General features: G+C 36.9%; 1 protein-coding gene across 7 annotated transcripts in view; it reads left to right on the forward strand.

Annotated features, from left to right (window-relative positions):
- Window positions 1–17,989, forward strand: part of dab2ipb (DAB2 interacting protein b) — a 177,759-nt gene extending 159,770 nt beyond the window's left edge. For all 7 annotated transcript variants that reach the window (XM_051110800.1, XM_051110801.1, XM_051110803.1 and 4 more), the window contains 8 exons: window positions 364–600; window positions 851–1,052; window positions 4,203–4,381; window positions 7,034–7,919; window positions 10,908–11,030; window positions 11,790–11,992; window positions 12,509–12,596; window positions 14,640–17,989. In XM_051110800.1, the coding sequence (XP_050966757.1) occupies window positions 364–600; window positions 851–1,052; window positions 4,203–4,381; window positions 7,034–7,919; window positions 10,908–11,030; window positions 11,790–11,992; window positions 12,509–12,596; window positions 14,640–14,807 (2,086 nt within the window). In that variant the 3' untranslated portion in view covers window positions 14,808–17,989. The remainder of the gene's footprint in view (window positions 1–363; window positions 601–850; window positions 1,053–4,202; window positions 4,382–7,033; window positions 7,920–10,907; window positions 11,031–11,789; window positions 11,993–12,508; window positions 12,597–14,639) is intronic.
- Window positions 17,990–20,623: the final 2,634 nt, after the last annotated feature.

The raw sequence follows: 20,623 nt of genomic DNA on the forward strand, positions 1-20,623 counted from the left end.
AAGTATTGAATGTGAAATTATTGTAATATAAAAGTATATTTAAAAACTAATAATACACAGACTGTTGTTCAGAGTGATTTGTTTGTGAGTGTTTTGTATATCACAGTTAAATAGCATTACACAAATAACAAGAGAAACATGAAAAATGAAATAAAGGTTGAATCACTGAGATCTAATACTCTATATTTCAACATATAGAGCATAACCGTATTAAGGATATTAGAAGGTTTTTCCCTTAAGGAGTTGTTTGCAAAAGGAAAATAAATAGCTTGTGAAACTACTTACTAGTAAAAATAACTGTTTGCAGATTTGTCCATTTTTTTTCCATCTACATTCAATGTTCAACTCTCCACTCCTCAACAGTGTGTTTCCTCGGGAACTAAAGGAGGTGTTTGCGTCGTGGAGACAGGAATGTGGTAACCGAGGGCGGCCGGATATCAGCGAGCGCCTTATCAGCGCATCACTGTTTTTGCGTTTTCTGTGTCCGGCCATCATGTCGCCGTCTCTCTTCAACTTGACGCAGGAGTACCCAGACGACCGCACTGCACGCACACTCACTCTTATCGCCAAGGTTACACAGAACCTTGCAAACTTCACCAAGTAAGGATTTGATTTTCTCCAGTGTGAGTGTGTGTGATTGAGTAGGGAGTTTTAATGTTTCATGACAGAGCTGACGAATGAGTTTAGAAACGCCTCAGTTTGATAGCTTGTCATGTTTTTATGAGCCAAAATACCATTCATAAGAATGTAATGAAGCTAATACATATAATTATGATTGTGGAGCCATTAGTGTGGTTAATTGAGTTATTAAATGCATCAGCGAGTCATTCTTATTCCTGCTTTCTGTCAGGTTTGGTAATAAGGAGGAGTACATGTCCTTCATGAATCAGTTCTTGGAGCAGGAGTGGACCAACATGCAGCGCTTCCTGCTGGAGATCTCCAACCCAGAGACCATCTCAAATACTGCAGGCTTCGAGGGCTATATTGACCTTGGCCGTGAGCTCTCCACCTTGCACTCGCTTCTAGCTGAGGTGGTGTCCCAAATGGACCAGGTTAGTCTGTTTACCTAACAGTCAGTTCCACTTGGTTCCATTTGATTGTTTTTGTGGTGTAGAGATTTTAGGCAAGAATGCTGTTTCACTTCAGACCTGCATAAACACTGCAAAAATTGTTTTCAAATCAGTATTTTGGAAAGATTGGAAAAAAAACAGTATATCCACCTTATTCCTGATGAGCCTACTGTGAACTTCCATTCAAAAAGACTGAAATAATAATTTCAAATCATAGTCTTGCCCTGCAAATCAAGCTTACCTATCTGACTGAATGAGCTGTCAGTTTTCCTTCATGTTTTATTTTTTAGAAATTATGAGAATAACGCAATGCTTGGTATTTTAACGTGCCATATTATGACAAGAAAATCTATGGCAAGAGCTTTTTTCACATAATTATTTTCTTTTTTCCCTTTGCATTTCGCTGTAATAGCATGAAAAAGGACAGTATTCTCCAGATTTAATTTACAATATATCCCATTAATAATTCCCTGGAATGTACAACAAATCTCTCATTTTTCTCCTCAAATCCGCACGTCTCTTTCACATGTAAATACTATGTATTATCAGTCAATAGTATCACGGTATACTTAGATTAATAAACATTTTTGATTAAGGCAATGCATGTTACTACATAATACAGATATATATTACTACAGTTATATTTCGCCTGTCTGTTATTGCTATGGAAAGAATTGCACTTTTGGGGTTATTCATAGTATGTTAGAAGTACCTTGTTTATCTTTTTACTTTTAAATATCAGTTTAATGTTCAGTTGTTGAAGGATGAGTAGAATGATGTTATCTTATTGTTTACAGTGTAACAAAGCATCACGGGCCGTAGGAATAAGGTGAAAAAAAAAAGAACTCTCATTTTAAGCAAATTTTGGAAAGTTTTGTAGTTTCATTCTTGATGTTTAATAAAACTGTCCAGTGAGTTAAATATTAGAGCTGTCAATCAATCATAATCTTCATATAAATCCATTATTTACCTGAGGCCTTCAGCAAGTAGGAAATATACAGAAACTGAATAAAGTTATCAAACACTAAATACTACATTAAATATAAATAAATCTTTAAAGCTACAAAAGTTATTGATTTCTTTGTTTTTTCTTCTGCCGTTGCTAAACGTTTGACTAGCACCTGGCGCTGAAGTAAAGTTAGAGTGCGCGTCTGAAAAGTGTCCCATTTAATGAGGTCGTAAAGACATTATGCGACTAAATAAACACTTATTGTCAAGAAAAAAGAGCCAGAAGCAGCAGTTGTGAGTAGCTCCACCCCTACGTTAACTGCGTTAAATATTTGTATAAGCATATATATAAAATATAAATATAAGCTATTTTTGACAGCGCTATTAAATATATAAATTAATGATACTATAAATCAAATAAATGATATGTAAAGCAGTAATGATTTATTCACTGATAGTCCAACGCTATCTCACAACCAATTTGAACGAGGTGGCTAATTTGTATGAATTTGTGTGACCTCGCTCGTACCGGTTTGTACAATTTCTGTGACAGGTAGGTTTATGGGCGGGGTTCGGGGTGGTAATTCCTAAAAATTCCTACGTAAAATACATAAGATGTTTCACAAATCACATATGAGGTCATGTGAATTTGTACAAATTAGCCACCTCATAAAATCTGTATGAATTGCTGTGAGATCAGGTTGGATGGTCAGACATGTCTTCAGTGCATTGTTTGTCGTTGAATGGTAGGTGAACTCAGGACAGCATTATGACAAGGCAGTTCATCACTGATGCCACAGAAGGTTCTAAAGTTGTGCTCCAGTTTTCTGTGTTCTTTGAGTAGGTGGACTGATGTGAGCAATTGCCTCCAGGCTGTAACAGTCAGACTTTAAAATCCTCCATTTTGTTGCATTTAATGTTCAGACCTTATAAGATGCGTTCCCCATGTGCTTGTTTCTTTATGTCTTACTTTATACATATTTTTGGAAAAAATTATCTTCTAATCCTCCTCCTTCTCACGTGCTAAATATAGCCTAGCTGTTGTATTTGCTCAGATTTTTCACACTAAATAAAAACTTGCAGTCATGCAAAATAATCTGCAGCCTGTGCCTATATGCCGGTACACCACAGACACTGCCTACAACTATATAAACATTACTAATTAAATCTTGAATATTCTCATAGCAGCACTTTATGTTGAATTATTCAGATCACGTTAGGTGGACATGCTCTGAAAGCTCATGCCCTCTCAGTGTTTGAGTTCTACATGAGAAGTCCATTAGTCCCTAAGGCTGCCACAGACTGATAGTGGGCATAGAGTGGTCAGACACAGTTGCCTGCTGGGATCCATGTGCATAAGAACTGTTAATTGATATGTCACTAATAATTTGTAGCCATACATCCATGAACATGGTGTGATTATGAAACATAATTCTTTTAAACCCAGAGAGATTCAGCCAACCGGAACGTCATAGAATCAGCCAATTATCAAAAATTTAAATCAGTCAAATTTGAATTTATCTAGGTCTTGCCTGTTCCATTATTAAATGCTTTTGGAAAAGATCAGAGAGTAAAAAGCTTGTGTGCAGCTGGAGTGTCTCCTGTCATAAGTGGTTCTTCATTTTTGTCACATAAATACATGAAGCAAGTTCGTTCCACCAATTTTAATTGGGGCTTCATGAGGTTGACATAAAACATACATTTACAGAATACAATATAGTTAAATTATAATTATCTTGGTGAGCTTTACACACTAATACTCAAAAGATGCTAGGATTTTTAAATGTTTTTAAAAGAAGTCTCATAAACTCACCAAGGATGCATTTATTTGATCAAAAATATATGACTCTGGACCACAAAACCAGTCATAAGGGTCAGAGTTTTGAAACTGAGATATATGCATCATCTGAAAGCTGAATAAATAAGCTCTTCATTGATGTATGGTTTGTTAGGACAATATTTGGCCAAGATACAACTGTTTGAAAATCTGGAATATGAGGGTGCAAAAAAACTGAGAAAATCACCTTTTAAATTGTCCAAATGGAGTTCTTAGCAATGCATATTACTAATCAAAAATTAAGTTTTGATATATAATAGAGTAGGGGTAATAGAGTCTTGCACAGATATAAGAGATCTTTGGGGTATGTGTTTATTTTCAATGAAATCTTGCATCTTTGTCCTCAGAGTGCTACCTCCAAGCTTGGCCCGTTACCTAGAATACTAAGGGACGTACATGGGGCGTTAACAAACCCACCGAACATACAGATGAGCGTTCCTTCTGATCGTGTGCCGTCCCCTCCTGCACCCGGATGCAGCATCTCCAGTGGATTACAAAAGATGGCTATCGACAGCGACCTACCAGGGTAAGCCAGGAATCAGATCCAATTAGAATCACGTATGGCTAAAATATGCAAAAAACATGCTGTAGATTTCATGATGAATAGGTTTTCCGACACATCAGCTTTAGGTAATGAAACAAAGTTGTGAAGTACAGCTATATTGCTTACGTACTCATTGTTATCTGTCACTTTCAGCCACAAAGACTGTCCTCATTCCTGTTCTTAAGAGTGTGCCCTCACTTTATCCAGCAGACTGCTCTTCTAACGAGAGCGGCTCATGTTTATCTGTCTAGCTCGCTGCTAATTCCCTACCGACAGAGAGAATGAGAGGCCTGTAATTGTAGTTCTCACACACACAAACACACACACACACACATTCAGGGTAAGGGAAGATAAATATACTGGGGGATCAAAAGCGATGGAGGCTGCCAGGAGAAAGCAACGAGTGAATCTTGTTGGTTGGTGTCTGGACGGAGATTATGATGAAATAAATTAGCATTTTTTTTTTTTTTTAAATATCCGGACAATAAACACAGTATGGGTGGAAGTAAGGACAGAAAGAGGTGCATAATAACTTTGCATTCTCTCTGATGTTTTATACCTGTCTGGAACTGTTGAGAAATATTTGTGGGTTATGAAAAGTTTTGTTTTTCAAACACTAACTCATATATTATGAGGGTCTTGTGATTGATGTGTTTGTAGATAATAGCTCTGTTCCAAAACGTAATGATCTGACTGCAGTAGGTAGGCAGCATTTTAAGACATCAGGTGTATTCCCGATGCTGTTCCAAAAGGTCAGCAGCAAAATTATGCTGACTTCTAAGATACCATCTTGGACAGCATTGCATCCATCCTTTGTGGGTACGGCATTGCTGTAGGCTCAGTATAAAATCCACAGACTAAGCTCTCAAAATGTACTGAATAATGTCAGACAGTTAAATCTAATTTTTTTAACCAGTATTTGTGTGTGCTGGCTATTTTGTGCTTTATAGAGTATAAAGGAGTTATCTTAGCAACATGCTAACCAGGGTTTGGTAACACATATCAACTGACTAGTCCATTGGGCAGGTTAGGGTTCATAAATGATGTCCTCCAACCAGGAAAGTCCAACATTAGCAAAATCTAAACAGGGTTGCACCCTGGACAAAAGTATTTTAAATAGTATTTTTAAATACATTTTAACCCCGGGTATTAAGACTTGCATGGCTTAAAAAACATAAATTATGTCTCTTACTGAAATATGTAGTAGAAAACCCATGAAAGATTTACGTTATTTAAAAAATCCACATCGTTTCATACAGATTTTGGACTATGGGGGGGGGCACCATTATTTCGATGACTTGAAATGGTTGCACTCGGTGAGCAACCGACGATACCTGTTGCTATTTTTACTGCAACACAACCCTAAATAAAAAACAGCTCAATTTTAAATGTTTCGAATCAGTTATGACGTAACAAAGCCTCGTTTACTGAAATCACATGACTTTGGCAGTTTAATACACTCTCTGAACCAAATGATTTAAAAAATGTTCAAAGGTTCGAAAGCACCCATAACTAAGGTAACCATTTAACGTAATGTAAATCTTCTAGTACATATTTCAGTAAGAGGCATAATTTAAGTTATATTAAGCCATACAAGTCTTAAAGGAGAAGTTTACTTCCAGGACAAAAATTTACAGATCGTTTACTCACCCCCTTGTCATCCAAGATGTTCATGTCTTTCTTTCTTCAGTTGTAAAGAAAACGTTTTTGAGGAATAAAATTTCAGGATTTCTCTCTATATAGTGGACTTCTATGGTGCCCGCGAGTTGCACCAAGGGCTCTAAACAATCCTAGCCAAGGAAGAAGAGTCTTATCTAGCGAAACGATCAGTTATTTTCTAAAAAAAACAAAACAAAAAAAACTACAATTTAAATACTTTTTAACCTCAAATGCTCATGTTGTCTAGCTCTGCGCAAACTCTGTGTATTCCGGTTCAATACAGTTAGGGTATGTCGAAAAACTCCCATCTCATTTTCTTCTCTAACTTCTAAATCGTTCTACACTGCTGTTTTACCTTTTTTTGTGAAGGGCGTTTGATGTTCTTTCCATGTTCACTTTGTAAACACTAGGTTGGTACTTCTGCAGCGATGTAGGATAATTTTGAAGTTGGAGGAGAAAATGAGATAGGAGTTTTTTGACATACCCTAACTGTCTTTAACCAGAATACACAGAGTTTACGCAGAGCTAAACAAGATGAGCATTTGAGGTTAAAAAGTATATAAATTGTAATTTTTTAAAAAAAATAACTGATAGTTTTTCTAGATAAGACCCTTCTTCCTCGGCTGGGATCATTTAGAGCCCTTTGAAGCTGCATTGAAACTGCATTTTAGAAATTCAAACTCATGGGCACCTTAGAAGTCCACTATATCGAGAGAAGTCTTGAAATGTTTTCCTCAAAAAACAATTTTTTACAACTGATAAAAAAGAAAGACATGAACATCTTGGATAACAAGGGGCTGAGTAAATGATCTGTAAATTGTTGTTATGGAAGTGAACTTCTCCTTTAATACCCGGGGCTCCCTTTAAAATGCTAAAATTAAAGTGCAAGATTTGGAACAGAGCTATTTGTGTACTGTTCTCTGATACTGTGCTTTAATTATTCTGGTCTTTGTCTTCTTCTCTTCGCTTTACTAGCCCAATGGACTTCACTCGCCTTCCTTCCCCCACCCCTGAAAACAAAGACCTCTTCTTCGTCACGCGCTCTTCTGGCCTCCAGGGCTCTCCTGCCCGCAGCTCTAGCTACTCCGAGGCCAACGAACCCGAGCTGGGCCTGGCCAACGGCGGCAAGAGCCTGTCCATGGTAGACCTGCAGGAAGCAGCCAGGGCATTAGAACCCATCGCCATCCCTGCAGGGATCACTTCAGAAGGTTTAGGTGAAGGTGCCATGGTTCCCTGGAATGCACGGACTCCCCAAGGCAACATTGCTGGAGGCCCTACTCTTCACCGGCCAGGACAGACTCCCACTACCCCAGGAGCAGAAGGGGCCCCAGGCAGGCCTACACAGCTCTTGGCCCCGCTATCTTTTCAGAATCCAGTGTACCAGATGGCAGCAGGGTTGCCCGTGTCAGCTAGAGGGAACGCGAGCGGAGATTCTGGGTCAGAGTGTCACAGCTCCGTCAGTTCCCATAGCAACAATGAGGAGGGGCTTGGAGGAACCAAACACACGTTCCTAACTCAGGGGGCTTCGGTGGGGGAGGAGTTTGCGAGGCGTTCGGGAGACTTTTCGAGACGTCAGCCATCGCTAACCGACCCACAGCATGGAAACCAACCTACGGTTCCGCGGCAGAGTAGCGCTGGTCCTCAGCGGCGGATTGACCAGCCACCACCACCCACACAGACTGCACCCAGAGGACGAACTCCACCCAATCTATTGAACTCCACCCCCTACCCACGGCCTCCTAATAACACTGTGATGTCATCGTCACCTGACTGGCCTGGGAGTGGCGCTCGGCTTAGACAGCAGAGCTCCTCCTCCAAAGGGGACAGTCCAGAAATGAAGCATCGCGCACCACATAAACAGGTGCGTATATATGTTTATAGAATTAATAATATTTACTACGCTAATGATTCTACATATGTTTCTTTGTTTTTTTTTTGAAAATTGGTGGTGTTTATTTTAAACAATTTAGCCACACACATATACATATATATATATATTCGGGTCAGTCGATTCAAAATTTTAATCTAATTAATTACATGATGTTTCAGTTAATTAATCTAATAAATCGCAAAATAAATTTGGCTGTGAAAATATCCACAAAATATTATTTAAAGCTATTTTTGTGTCAATTGAGAACGTATCAAGTAGACATTACAAATTGTAGCTTTAGATGATTCTATTGATGATTTTTGTGGGGGCTATCCCTTTAATGTTTTTATTTATTTATTTATTTCATTTTTAATGAAATGATACTCTAAATAAGAAACTAAATCTGCCAGCAGGTGGCAGAAAATGTCTATATGAGTCAAACATTCGATTCGTTCAAACGTCTGATTCATTCAGGAATGAAAATGGCTCTCAAGTAAATGTCTTTCTTTGGAACTGCCCAAAATGGAACACTTCATGTGCGGTCTTACGGACTTACAATGGCCGCCGCACCGCTCGCGAGCGCCCTCCTTATGCGCCCTCGGTATGCACTTCTGCCGAGCCCGCACTGGTGCGAGCTCCGTAGCAGATTCCTACCCCACAGTCAAAGCGGCATTATGTCTCGAAAGTACGGACTCAGAGGAAGGCCGCAAAGGTTTAGGGTGCCATTTGGAACAGGGCCTTTAGGAATAGGCCTTTGAATCATTGATTCGCACGATTCGTTCAAAATGCGGATTCATTCAGAAACTAAACACCGCTGTGTTGCTTGGAGACATGCAACAATTCTGCTATGGCTTCACAGGTAATAGGTAATATGTTGTTTAATATTATTAAAATAATATTTTGTTTAAAATATAACACAAAATCAACTTCTTATTTACTGAAATGTTGTATGAAATCACATTTCAGCTTGTGATAGATTGGGACAAAATCCGCACTCGTGTCATATTGCTCTTGCTGCCCGTGTGATATTGTGTGATATGATATATATATATATATGAGACAAAATACATACGGGGCATTTTTCTCACCAATATCTTTAATTTTAGGGCATTACTGCATTTGTGGAGATGTTGCCCTGCATCAAATTTGTCAACAATCAATTATATAAAATATAAGATGATGTAACAGGTCTATGTGTGTGTGTGTGTATATATATATGTATATTTATATATATATAATATCACGTAATCTCACAATCACATAATCTCATGTGGCAAATAGCAAACAATCCTATCAGTTCCTGATGGAAAAAAATAATTTCAGGTATACATCACAACAGGGCAGAAAATAAGATCACAATTTCCACTTCATGCAAATTTTTTTCCAGTCTGGATCATTTATCATGTATCTTATATCTTAACCTAATAAGTTTAATATATCTTGAGGCAAGTCTGAGTTACTGTATTGATTCTAATAAGATTTGGAGGGCCTAGCTTGCTACCAATCATCAACCCCCGACACTCGACTGTTGCCTCTGGCAGTCATTTTTCTCAACGATTTGACAATGAAGTGGACAGGAAGGGCATTTCCCATATCCACAAAGCATTGTTCTCTCTCTTGGGATTTGATTGATTACTTGAAGTGATTGATGGAAGCGTGTCTATGGAAACCACATGTGCGCACACTTTTATTACATCGCAGATCACCTCCAGGCTCTTTCTCTGATGGTGAAAATCACATCTGTGGACTTCCTGTGAATACTGTAGTTGATTCTTAGAATCATTATATGCTATTTGCTGAAAGACTGACATCAAACTGAGCTATTGTTTTTCTAACCTCGCTGGCAAATTGTCTTTGTTTTCAAGTCACAATGAAACGGAAGTAGGAACAGATCTTTTCTGTATTGTGAAGTACATCAGTATGAAACAGAGTATTGAACATTTGAAAACAGAAAAATAGGACTTCTATAGATAATCGAGTGTGACGAGGCAGATCTGAATGCAAGCTTGAGGTTGATTATAAGAAAGATTAACATTGTAGGTAAAATTTAGGCCAAAATGTAAAATTTAACATGCATGGATGAATTGTTCATAATAATATCGATAACATGCACTTAGAAAATATAGTGGATTTTGATTTTTATGTTAACTTTATATCTAAATCGAACACTTTAAAAATGGAATAAAAAATAAACCTAATTTAAGATGTTTTTTCAGAAAACAAATGTTATTGTCTTACAAGTTTTTACTTGTAAAGCAAATTTATTTTGTAAATAAAAGATATTTCAATATTTTTGTTTGACAAAAAAATTATAATTTGCTTCCGCGATAAATATTTTATTTTCAGGATGTGTTTAAGTGTTTTTATTTGGAAAACAACAAAATGCTGTTGATGAAAATGATTTTTTTCACAGTGTAGTTGAGGACTATCCACCATATTTTTCAATGCGGAAGTAATCTGTTTTCTGGTAATGTGTTAGACTCATACGCCAGAAGTAACAAAAAGAATAACAAAGTGCAGTAAACGGTAAAACTGTTTGCACTACAAACCATTGTGTTCATAATTAATATAATACATTAAAATAATATGGTAAGTCACACCAGTCTGCAATATCAAGCAGCAAAATGAATGTTTTGTACAGCTAAAAACAGCTGGAAGCAGATGAGACCAGAAGCCAGACCCAATAAATTTACAAATGGCCCTGTCCGCTCTTACGGGAAAAATAAGGTGGATAATGGCGATTGTATGATGTCATGAAAAACAATTTGCATGAAAACTTCTAAAGTATCTTAATTTAGCATGCTATAAATAATCATACTCATGTCATACATGTTCTTTTTAAATGTCATCATGTCCGTGTTGCTTGTTAAAAATGCAGTGCCCCTGGCATGACTTCTTTTAGTGTGTATGAGTGTGTATCTTGTTTCATCTTTGGTTTATTCATGCATATGTGTGTGTGTTTGTGTATATGTCCCATAGGCCCCATCCCCAGTGAACCCCAGCGCATTGGACCGTACCGCTGCCTGGTTGATGAATGTGCCATATATAGAGCAGGAGTCTGAGACAGAGCTTTGCAGAGATGAGCACACACAAGCTGAAAAGGTAACTGACCACCCACACATCATAGCAGCAGAGATTTCGGCTCATGCAAACACGCTCTGGAAGGGAAATGAATCATCATCCTGCACTAATTTCACTCAGACAGGAGGATTCTCTCAGTGTCAGTGATCCAACATTCAGCGCCGTCTGAGTTGGGTGTTTTCGCATGCAGACTTAAGGGTGAAATGTGTAGGTTTTTATGTGAAACTCCTAGTTTAATGAGCCGAGACTTTTAAGTAAGCCATCTGTAGTTTGGCCTTCTGAAGAGCTCTGAGATATTTTCAAAAGTGCTCTGTTTCAGAGGCGGAAGAGGTGGTAGAATGTTTGTGCTTCTGTATAATGCCACTAGTGGTGCAGAAATAACGCACTTCTTAGAAGAAATTTCTACAGGTGGTCTCAGACATTTGTATGTATATGAAAGAGAAAGAGACATCATCGAGTGACTCGACTAACAGTTGATTCCAAGTTTGATGTTAGCATACTCTTACACAACTTTTACAGCGTTTGTTCTATATCTAGGTCAAAGTTAATTTCTACATATATTAATGCATTTTTAACATTGCACGATTTATAAATTAACATCAGTAAATATATTATGAATGAACATAAATTAACAATGAAAGAGATATCTATAAATGCTTTAAAAGATTTAGTTCGTTGTTAATTTATGACACCTAATGCATTTTTTAACTAATGTTAACAATTTGAATCTTACTGTAAAAAGTTACCAGTAGTCAATAAAAGTGTTTTTGTCTGTTGCAGTATCAGGCGGAGATCAGTATCCTGCAGGAGCGACTGCGTATGTCGGTGCAGAGGCTGGAGGAATACGAGGCCCGGATCAAGGGACAGGAGGAACAGGCCCAGAAGATGTTGCTGGAGTATCAGGCCCGACTGGACGAGTCCGAGGAGAGATTGAGACGGCAACAGGAAGACAAAGATCTGCAGATGAAGGGCATCATAAGCAGGTGAGAGATACTGGGAGATATGGGAGTCTTTTAAAGGCTAAACCAGAATGAAGGCAGATGGGCTGTTGAGGGAAGATAAAATAAGGCAGAAGGAAGGGGGAAAAAAAACACAACCAGTCTACAAATTGTCCTGAATTGGGTGAAATTGGTAGAAATGAATGACACAAGTTCGCCTTTTCATATAGTCCTTGAGTCAGATAAAAGTAAACTTACCTGGCTTGTGCCAAAACATGAATTTACATTGAACAAGCACTTTGCCTTTCAGGAGTCTCCCACAAGCTTCTGATGCTCACTGTCATTTTGCTTTCAGCTGATAGTGTATTAGTGGCAATCTGAGAAGACCGAGAGCTTTTAGAAGACTTTTAGCCTTCCTGAAGGCAGAATTTACTGAGAGCTGCTTTCCTCCAAGACTGATGTTGTGGGGCGGCTATTTATGGCCTCGAGCTCTAGATCAAAGACAGAATGGGAGGATGTATGAAGGCTGGACTGAGTGTGTGTTTTTTTGTGTTGATGCAGGTTGATGTCTGTGGAGGAAGAGCTGAAAAAGGATCATTCTGATATGCAGGCAGTGATTGACTCCAAACAGAAGATCATTGATGCACAGGTATGTCTATATATAGGTATGTCAGTGGTATGTCAGTTAAATGTTATTTCCGAATTACATTTTTTCCCCCTAAAATGTACTTAAAGGATTAGTTCACTTCCAGACCAAAAATAAATTTACAGATAATTTGCTCACCCCCTTGTCATTCAAGATGTTCATGTCTTCCTTTCTTCAGTCATAAAGAAATGAAGTGTTTTGAGGAAAACATTTCAGGAATTTTCTCCATATAGTGGACATTTATGAAGCCTGTGAGATTGAATTTCTAAAATGCAACTTCAAATGGCTCTAAACAATCCCAGCTAGTGAAATGATTGGTTATTTAAATAAAAAAACATACCCTAACTGTATTGAACTGGAGTGCACAGAGTACGCATTAATTACTCACCCTTATGTCAATCCAAACCATAAGACCTTTGTTCATCTATTATTTTTTTGTTTGTTTGTTTTTTGCGCACAAAAAGTATTTCTTATAGCTTCATAAAATTAAGGTTGAACCACTGATGTCACATGGACTATTTTATCAGTGTCCTTACTACCTTTCTGGGACTTGAACATGGTAGTTGTGTTGCTGTCTATGCAGGGTCAGAAAGCTCCTGGATTTCATCAAAAATATCTTAATTTGTGTTTCTGAAGACGAACAAAGATCTTACGGGTTTGGAACGACATTAGGGTGCGTAATTAATGACAGAATTTGCATTTTTGGGTGAACTAACCCTTGAAATGTTAACATTTCAGCAAATCAAATGAATTTCACAGATCTTTGCCTGAAGGTTGCCATTACACTAAATTCATTGGATAGGTAGCCCTAGGGTTCTGTAGTTTTTCTAAAGAAACAAATGTTTTTATTAAATTTTAAGTGTGGCTGCCATGTCCGCATCATTAATCTTAGTTAATGTTAACATTCAGTGTCCTACAGTGAGGGCTGTGGAAATCTCTGCTCCACCAATTAAAATGAGTAATTTGAATTATAGTACATCAACCAGTATTCCTGATGTCTATGAAATATAAACAACAAAACATTTCTTAACAATACAACACAGTGTGAATTCAAGAAAAATGCATATACATTTTTATTCCGTATATTTACATCTTAGTTTACCAAATGGTTTTTTTCTTATCCTTTCATGTACACGTGTTAGGAAAGAAATAAGCAATTAAACACTCGAGGTTGAGTGTCACCACAAATAACATCACAGCTGTGATTTGGTCACAGACACAAGCCAGATCATGACAGTCGTGAGTTGTGATTACCCTACAGTTAAATCAATGAAAAAAATGACTTATTATATGGCAATTATTGGCACGGCTTAGCTGGAGATCAACCAAACTGAATGTCTTATGCATACTCATGTTCAGTAAATATATGCATAATTATACATTCACTTTTACGATCCTTATGCAGCTAGAAACATGGATGTGTCAGTTAACCCATTGGCAGCAGAGTTGGATTTAGAGAGAGTTTACCCAAAAATAAAAATTCTGTCATTAATTACTCACCCTCATGTTGTCCCAAACCCGTAAGACCTTCGTTCATGTTCAGAACACAAATTAAGATATTTTTGAATGAAATTCGAGAGCTTTCTGACCCTGCATAGACAGTAGTGACATAAAATTAAGGTTGAACTGATGTCACTTGAACTATTTTAACAATGTCCTACAATGTCAGTTGCGTTGCTGTCTGTGTAAGGTCAAAAAGCTCTTGGATTTCATCAAAAATATCTTAATTTGTGTTCAGAAGATGAGCGAAGGTCTTACGGGTTTGGGACAACATGAGGGTGAGTAATTAATGACAGAATTTTCATTTTTGGGTCAACTATCCCTTTAACATAACAACCTAAAAGCCAAAAATTCTCCTAAAAATCACTTGATCCATTTCTGTCTGGGCTATATTTACAGCTTGCCAGGCTGAGTTTATTTTCTTCCATTCTCTACCTGTTAACACCCAAACAATTACTCGTAAATAGTCTTTCCTGAAATTGCTGGTGTTGGTATTTTCATAGGAGTTATGGTTTGTATGTGTGCTGAAATTGTCTCTCTCTGCAGGAGAAACGGATAGCGTCTCTGGACGCGGCTAACGCGAGGCTAATGAGCGCCCTGTCACAGCTGAAGGAGCGCTACAGCATGCAGACACGGAACGGCATCTCTCCCACCAACCCCACCAAGCTGCAGATCACAGAGAATGGGGAGTTTCGCAACAGCTCCAACTGCTGAACGAAGACCCCAGATACACAGAGAGAGATACGGAACGAAAACACGAGGACATGAGCAAGTGTGCAGATATTCTGTAAGTGAACACTGAGAGAAATACTGCAGGTGAGGAGACTGAACACTGACCTTTGACGGTCTTCAAAGCGATCGTTTGGAAATGTGGAGCAAGATCCACTTTAGACATCCACTGGTGAGACTACTGTTCAAGTACTTCATGTTAGGACACACCACTAGACATTCATTCGTGTTTCACAACAACTAACTGTAAAATAAAAGAAAAAACAATACAGCTAACATGGTGATGTTATATAAATACTAGGACCTTCTAGCCTGCAAAAAAGTCATTTCACATGCTTTAAAATAGATGTTCTCCATGCAGCCTTGGAAAAAAAAGAAACTAGATTTTGTCACATTAATTTATAATGGTCTCTAATATGAAATGACTGAAACTACAGAATGAGCAACTCCTTGTGGAGACATTAACGCTCTCCTCCATATCTCTCTTCCTCTTTCTGTTTCTCCCTACATAGTGCACTTTGTCTCTCCATCATGAGAAGCCTTAAAATGTTGCATCTGAAATATCCCTCAGTCCTTATTTTATTATTTTTACAGTTCAGATGAACATCTGTGATAGATAGTGCATAGATTTTAGAAAGTATGTACTTTACATTCTCCATCCACAAGTTGTTTATTCTTTTTGTCTGGACAAAACTGTTCCAGTCTGTAACGAACACATCCTAAATGTCATTTCGGGTCCATTTTAGATATGCCAAGATTTTGCTCGGACGGAGCAGAGTGAATGTTTTAGACACTAGACCGGATTGACATGATTTTAGTTTGACGTTTTGAAAACTGCCTTCTGTAGCTCATGGTTTATTTATACACTACCAGTCAAAAGTTTTTGAACAGTAAGATTTTTAATATTTTTTTCACCAAGCGTGTGTTTATTTGATCCAAAGCACAGCAGAAACAATAAAATCTTGAAATATTTTTACTATTTAAACTCTTTTCTATTTGAATATATTTTAAAATGTCATTTATTCCTGTGATTTCATAGCTTTTTAGCAACATGATCCTTCAGAAATCATTCTAATATTATGATTTGCTGCTCAAAAAACATTTATTATTATTATTATGTTGAAAACAGCTAGTAGAATTTTTTTTTCAGATTTCTTTGATTAATAGAAATTTCAGAAGAACAGCATTTATCTGTAATAGAAATCTTTTGCGACATTATAAATGTCTTTTTCATCACTTTTGATCAATTTAAACCATCCTTGCTAAATAAAAGTACTGATTTCTATCATTTCTTTCTAAAAAGCCTTTGAGATCTAAAAAGATCTTTTTATTCATCAAAGAATCCTGAAAAAATATGTACTCAGCTGTTTTAAATATTGATGATGATAATTCTAAAAAGTGTTTCTTGAACAGCATATTAGAGTGATTTCTGAAGGATCACGTGACACTGAAGACTGGACTAACGATGCAAAAAATGTAGCTTTGATCACAGAAATTAATTGCATTTTAAAATATATTCAAATAAAAAAGTTATTTTAAATAGTAAAAATATTTAAAATGTTTTGCTGTAAATGCAGGCTTGGTGAGCGGAAGAGACTTTTTTAAAAAACATTAAAAATCTTACTGTTCAAAAACATTTGACTGGTAGCGTACATTGCTTTTTGCTGTTGCATGTGCTCTTTATGGGTTTTTCTTCTTCAGTCAAATTTTTTAAGCCTTTTTAAGTCATTTGTACAAGTGTGTTTATTTTTGTATGTGTTGCCTCATTGGTCCAAATTGCTGCACACTTTACATTTCAACATTTAGAGTTTGTATATTTTTGTATTTAATACCGTATGCGAGGACTCTTGTTCGGCACTGAGGTGCAGCGTGGAGCTGCCGTTTTTTTTTTAATTGAGGTCTTGAGGAAGCGAGACACACAACGCATCTTTATTTTGAGAGATACAGATACATTATAAGACAGCCTGTCATGGGACGTGTAGATAGAGATGTTATTTTTAAGGGGAATCCTCTCTGTATATGGGCTCTGTGATGGAGTATTATGTGAATAATTTATTATTATAGACTATAAAGCAAGGTTCACGGGAAATGCAAGACATTGTTACATTATTGGCTGAAATGTGGGATCAGATTGAGACGGAGCAGTCTAACAAGCACAAAGCACATCTCACGCCCCAGCTTCTTAAAGGCTTTGAAGACTATGCACTTTTTTCCTTTGTCGCGTCCACTTGGGTTTACAAACAGGTAGCAAGCTCAAGGTGCTCATTGTTATTAGTAAGCCAGGGAAGCTTTAATTTATCATTCAGTTTCATTTGTAGCATTATCATTTGCACCATTGTAGCTAAACGCTATAAACCCTTCCACGCAAACAAAGGTGCACATGCAGTGTAAACGTCATGAGATTAGCAATCGGACTGTGTTACCGATCACATGTTTTTTTGATGCCCTGGTAAAGTAGTTTTGCATGTACCAAATGCACCATCTGTATAAGGCAGATTGGTATCTAGAGTCATTGAAAATTCATTTGATCAACTTTTAAACCCGGCTTGGGGCTCGTACGGTTGCACAAAAGGGAAGCGATGTTTATTTTTCACAAGTTTTCTCTCACAGACATGGATGTCAACTTCTCTGTTTGTTCATGTTCTGTTTTTAATAAGGTCTGAGGTTTTGCAGAGTCATTATGTCTATTTTCATCCACATGAGAAGCTACTAGTGAGTCAAACACGAAAAAATGAAAGTAGTTTAGAACAGTATTGAATGAAAAATACTTTTGCTGTCGTCTCGGTTCTTTTCGTCAGATGTGTCTTTATCTGGCTTCATTTCAGTTCTCGAAGTCTAGGAAACTTTTGTAAGTAAAACTATTTGCGCATTGTTTTTTTTCTCAAAGCAGTCAATGTGAAATAGTAGCTATGTGAAATAAATATAAAGATATACAAATCTATAAATGAATACCTAAAATATGTTGTATGTTTTATAATCCTTGTAGAAAAGATTTTTGTAAGTATGTTTAAAGTAAAGTATTGGCTGGACTCTTGCCTTGTTTTAGGACAATGACAAGAACAATAATGTACAGAGAACTTTGTCCATGTTAAGAACTATACAATTGTGGCTGTGCAATTTATGTACATTTGCAACTAGAATAATTAAAGTTTTATTTAGTTATTTCATATGCCTGCTTTGTTGTCTTCATTACTGATTTAGTCGGTTGACAAGCGTAATGTGAGAGGACAAGATGAACGGAATGTGCTTGGATATGCTTAACCTACTGATGGTCCATTTCTGAACCAAAAGTACAATGTCTTATGGGCAGTTTTACAAGTAAGTTACACAAGTCAACCAGAACTATTACTAAAATTGTGCTGTTAAGATCATTACAACACTTTTCAACATTGTTAATAATAATGTTTCTTGAACGCCAAATCAGCATATCAAAATGATTTCTGAAGGATCATGTGACACTAAAAACTGGAGTAATGGCTGCTGAAAATTCTGCTTTGCCATCACATTAATAAATTACAGTTTAACCCTCAAGCATCATTCATATAGCCACCCTTAATTTGTCCTTCATGGACAAATTTGGGCACAAAGGTCTCAGGTGTGATCCCATTATTATTATTTTTTAAAATAAATGTCATATCAGTGTTCAATAAAATAAAAACACATCAATTTATGCTTTTTTTTTTGGTTTACCTCAGATTTGGTAAAATCTGGTGATATATGATGGTGTAAAAATATCAACAATATCAATAGTACTCAATGTAGTACTCACTGGCTGCATACAGGCTGAATTCTATAAACTGTTGTTGTAACAAACTTAACGAATTTAAAGAAGAAGTCCACTTCCAAAACAAAGATTCACGTATAATGTACTCACCCCCTTGTCATCCAAGATATTCATGTCTTTCTTTCTTCAGTCGTAAAGAAATTGTTTTTTGAGGAAAACATTTCTGCGTTTTCCTCCATATAATGGACTGCTATGGTGCCCCGATTTTGAACCTCCAAAATGCAGCTTCGAACGACACCCAGCCGAGGAAGAAGGCTCTTGTCTAGCGAAACGATTGATTATTTTCATTAAAAAAATACAATTTAAATACTTTTTATACTCAAACGCTCGTCTTGCCTTGTTCTCGTTGAACTATTTATACTGGCTCAAGACAGTTAGGATATGTCGAAAAACTCCAATCGTATTTTCTCCCTCAACTTCAAAAGTCATTTCAAAATCATCCTACATCGCTGCAGAAGTACCGACCCAATCTTTGCAACGTGAACATGCAAAGAAGATCAAACACCCTCAACAAAAAAGGTAAAACATCGATATAGGATGATTTTGATTTTGAAGTTGAGGGAGAACATGCGATGGGAGTTTTTCGACATACTCTAACTGTCATGAACCGGAACAAAAACAGTCCAGGCAGAGTAAGACAAGACAAGCGTTTGACATTAAAAAGTATATACATTGCATTATTTTTATGAAAATAACCAATCGTTACGCTGGGTAAGACCCTTCTTCATCGGCTGGGATCGTTTACAAATGCATTTGGGATCGTTTGAAGCCGCATTTAAACTGCATTTTGGAAGTTCAAAATTGGGGCACCATAGCAGTCCATTATATGAAGAAAAATGCTGAAATGTTTTCTTCAAAAAACATAATTTCTTTAAGACTGAAGAAAGAAAGACATGAACATCTTGGATGACAAGGGGGTGAGTAAATTATTTGTAAATTGTTGTTCTGGAAGTGAAGTTCTCCTTTAAGTTTTAGATTGTATCACAAGTTAAAATTGTAGAATTTAAAAAAAGAGAGATTTGTGTTGGGTGAGACTATAAAAGATGACAAAATATGCTTTACAGACAAATTTGACCATGCTATAAGGAAATACAAAGTAGTAGACAGATTAATCATTTATTTTTAACCAAAAAACATCAAATTACAGTAACTCAAAAAAGTCAAATGGAACCAAATGGTGCCAAACAGGTAGGAATAAACAATAAACCTAATAAGTAGCATGTTCCAGACATTTTTTGTTTGGAATAATCAACAAACCTTTCAGTAGTACTTGGATCTGACTTTGAAGTGTGTGTGTGGGTTTGGTTTATATATACTGGTGGGGACTTAAACCTGAATACACACACACTCATGAGGACTTGTGTCACGGTGGGGACCTAAATTGAGGTCCCCATGGGTACAAAAGCTTATAAATTATACAGAATTAGTTTTTTTGATAAAGTAAAAATGCAGAAAGTTTCCTGTGACAAGTAGGTTTAGTTGTAGGGTTGGTGTAGGGCGATAGAAAATATGGTTTGTACAGTATAAAAACCATTACGCTGATGGAGAGTCCCTACAAGGATAGCTGACCAGACCTGTGTGTGCACACAGTGGCTGAATGGCAAAAAAAATGCTCAGTCATTGGCTAATTCAATTCTTTGGTTTTGTATGTGTGACTGTTTTTATTCAACACAATTAAAAATAAAAAACTCACTGTGTTATAGTCTTATTCAATGTTTTGTATATTGGTTTGTGTTTGAGTGTGTGTAAGAGTGTTTGCCACATTGAGAATGCTGTATAGGCTCGCCCCTTCATTTATGTAAATATATGATCTGCATTGTGTTGGATTTTTATTGGACAAATAAAAAATGCTTTAAATGTTAGTATTTCCCATTCATTTCTTATGGGTAAAAATTTGTCCTGAAGGAAATTGAGGGTTAAATATTTTAAAGGAGACCTTTTATGTGCCTTTTTACAAGATGTAATGTAAGTCTCAGGTGTCCCCAGGTTGTATCCTTGAAGTTTCAGCTTAAAATAC

The sequence above is a fragment of the Labeo rohita genome, chromosome 5, assembly GCF_022985175.1.
Source record: "Labeo rohita strain BAU-BD-2019 chromosome 5, IGBB_LRoh.1.0, whole genome shotgun sequence".
Lineage (NCBI taxonomy): Eukaryota > Metazoa > Chordata > Actinopteri > Cypriniformes > Cyprinidae > Labeo > Labeo rohita.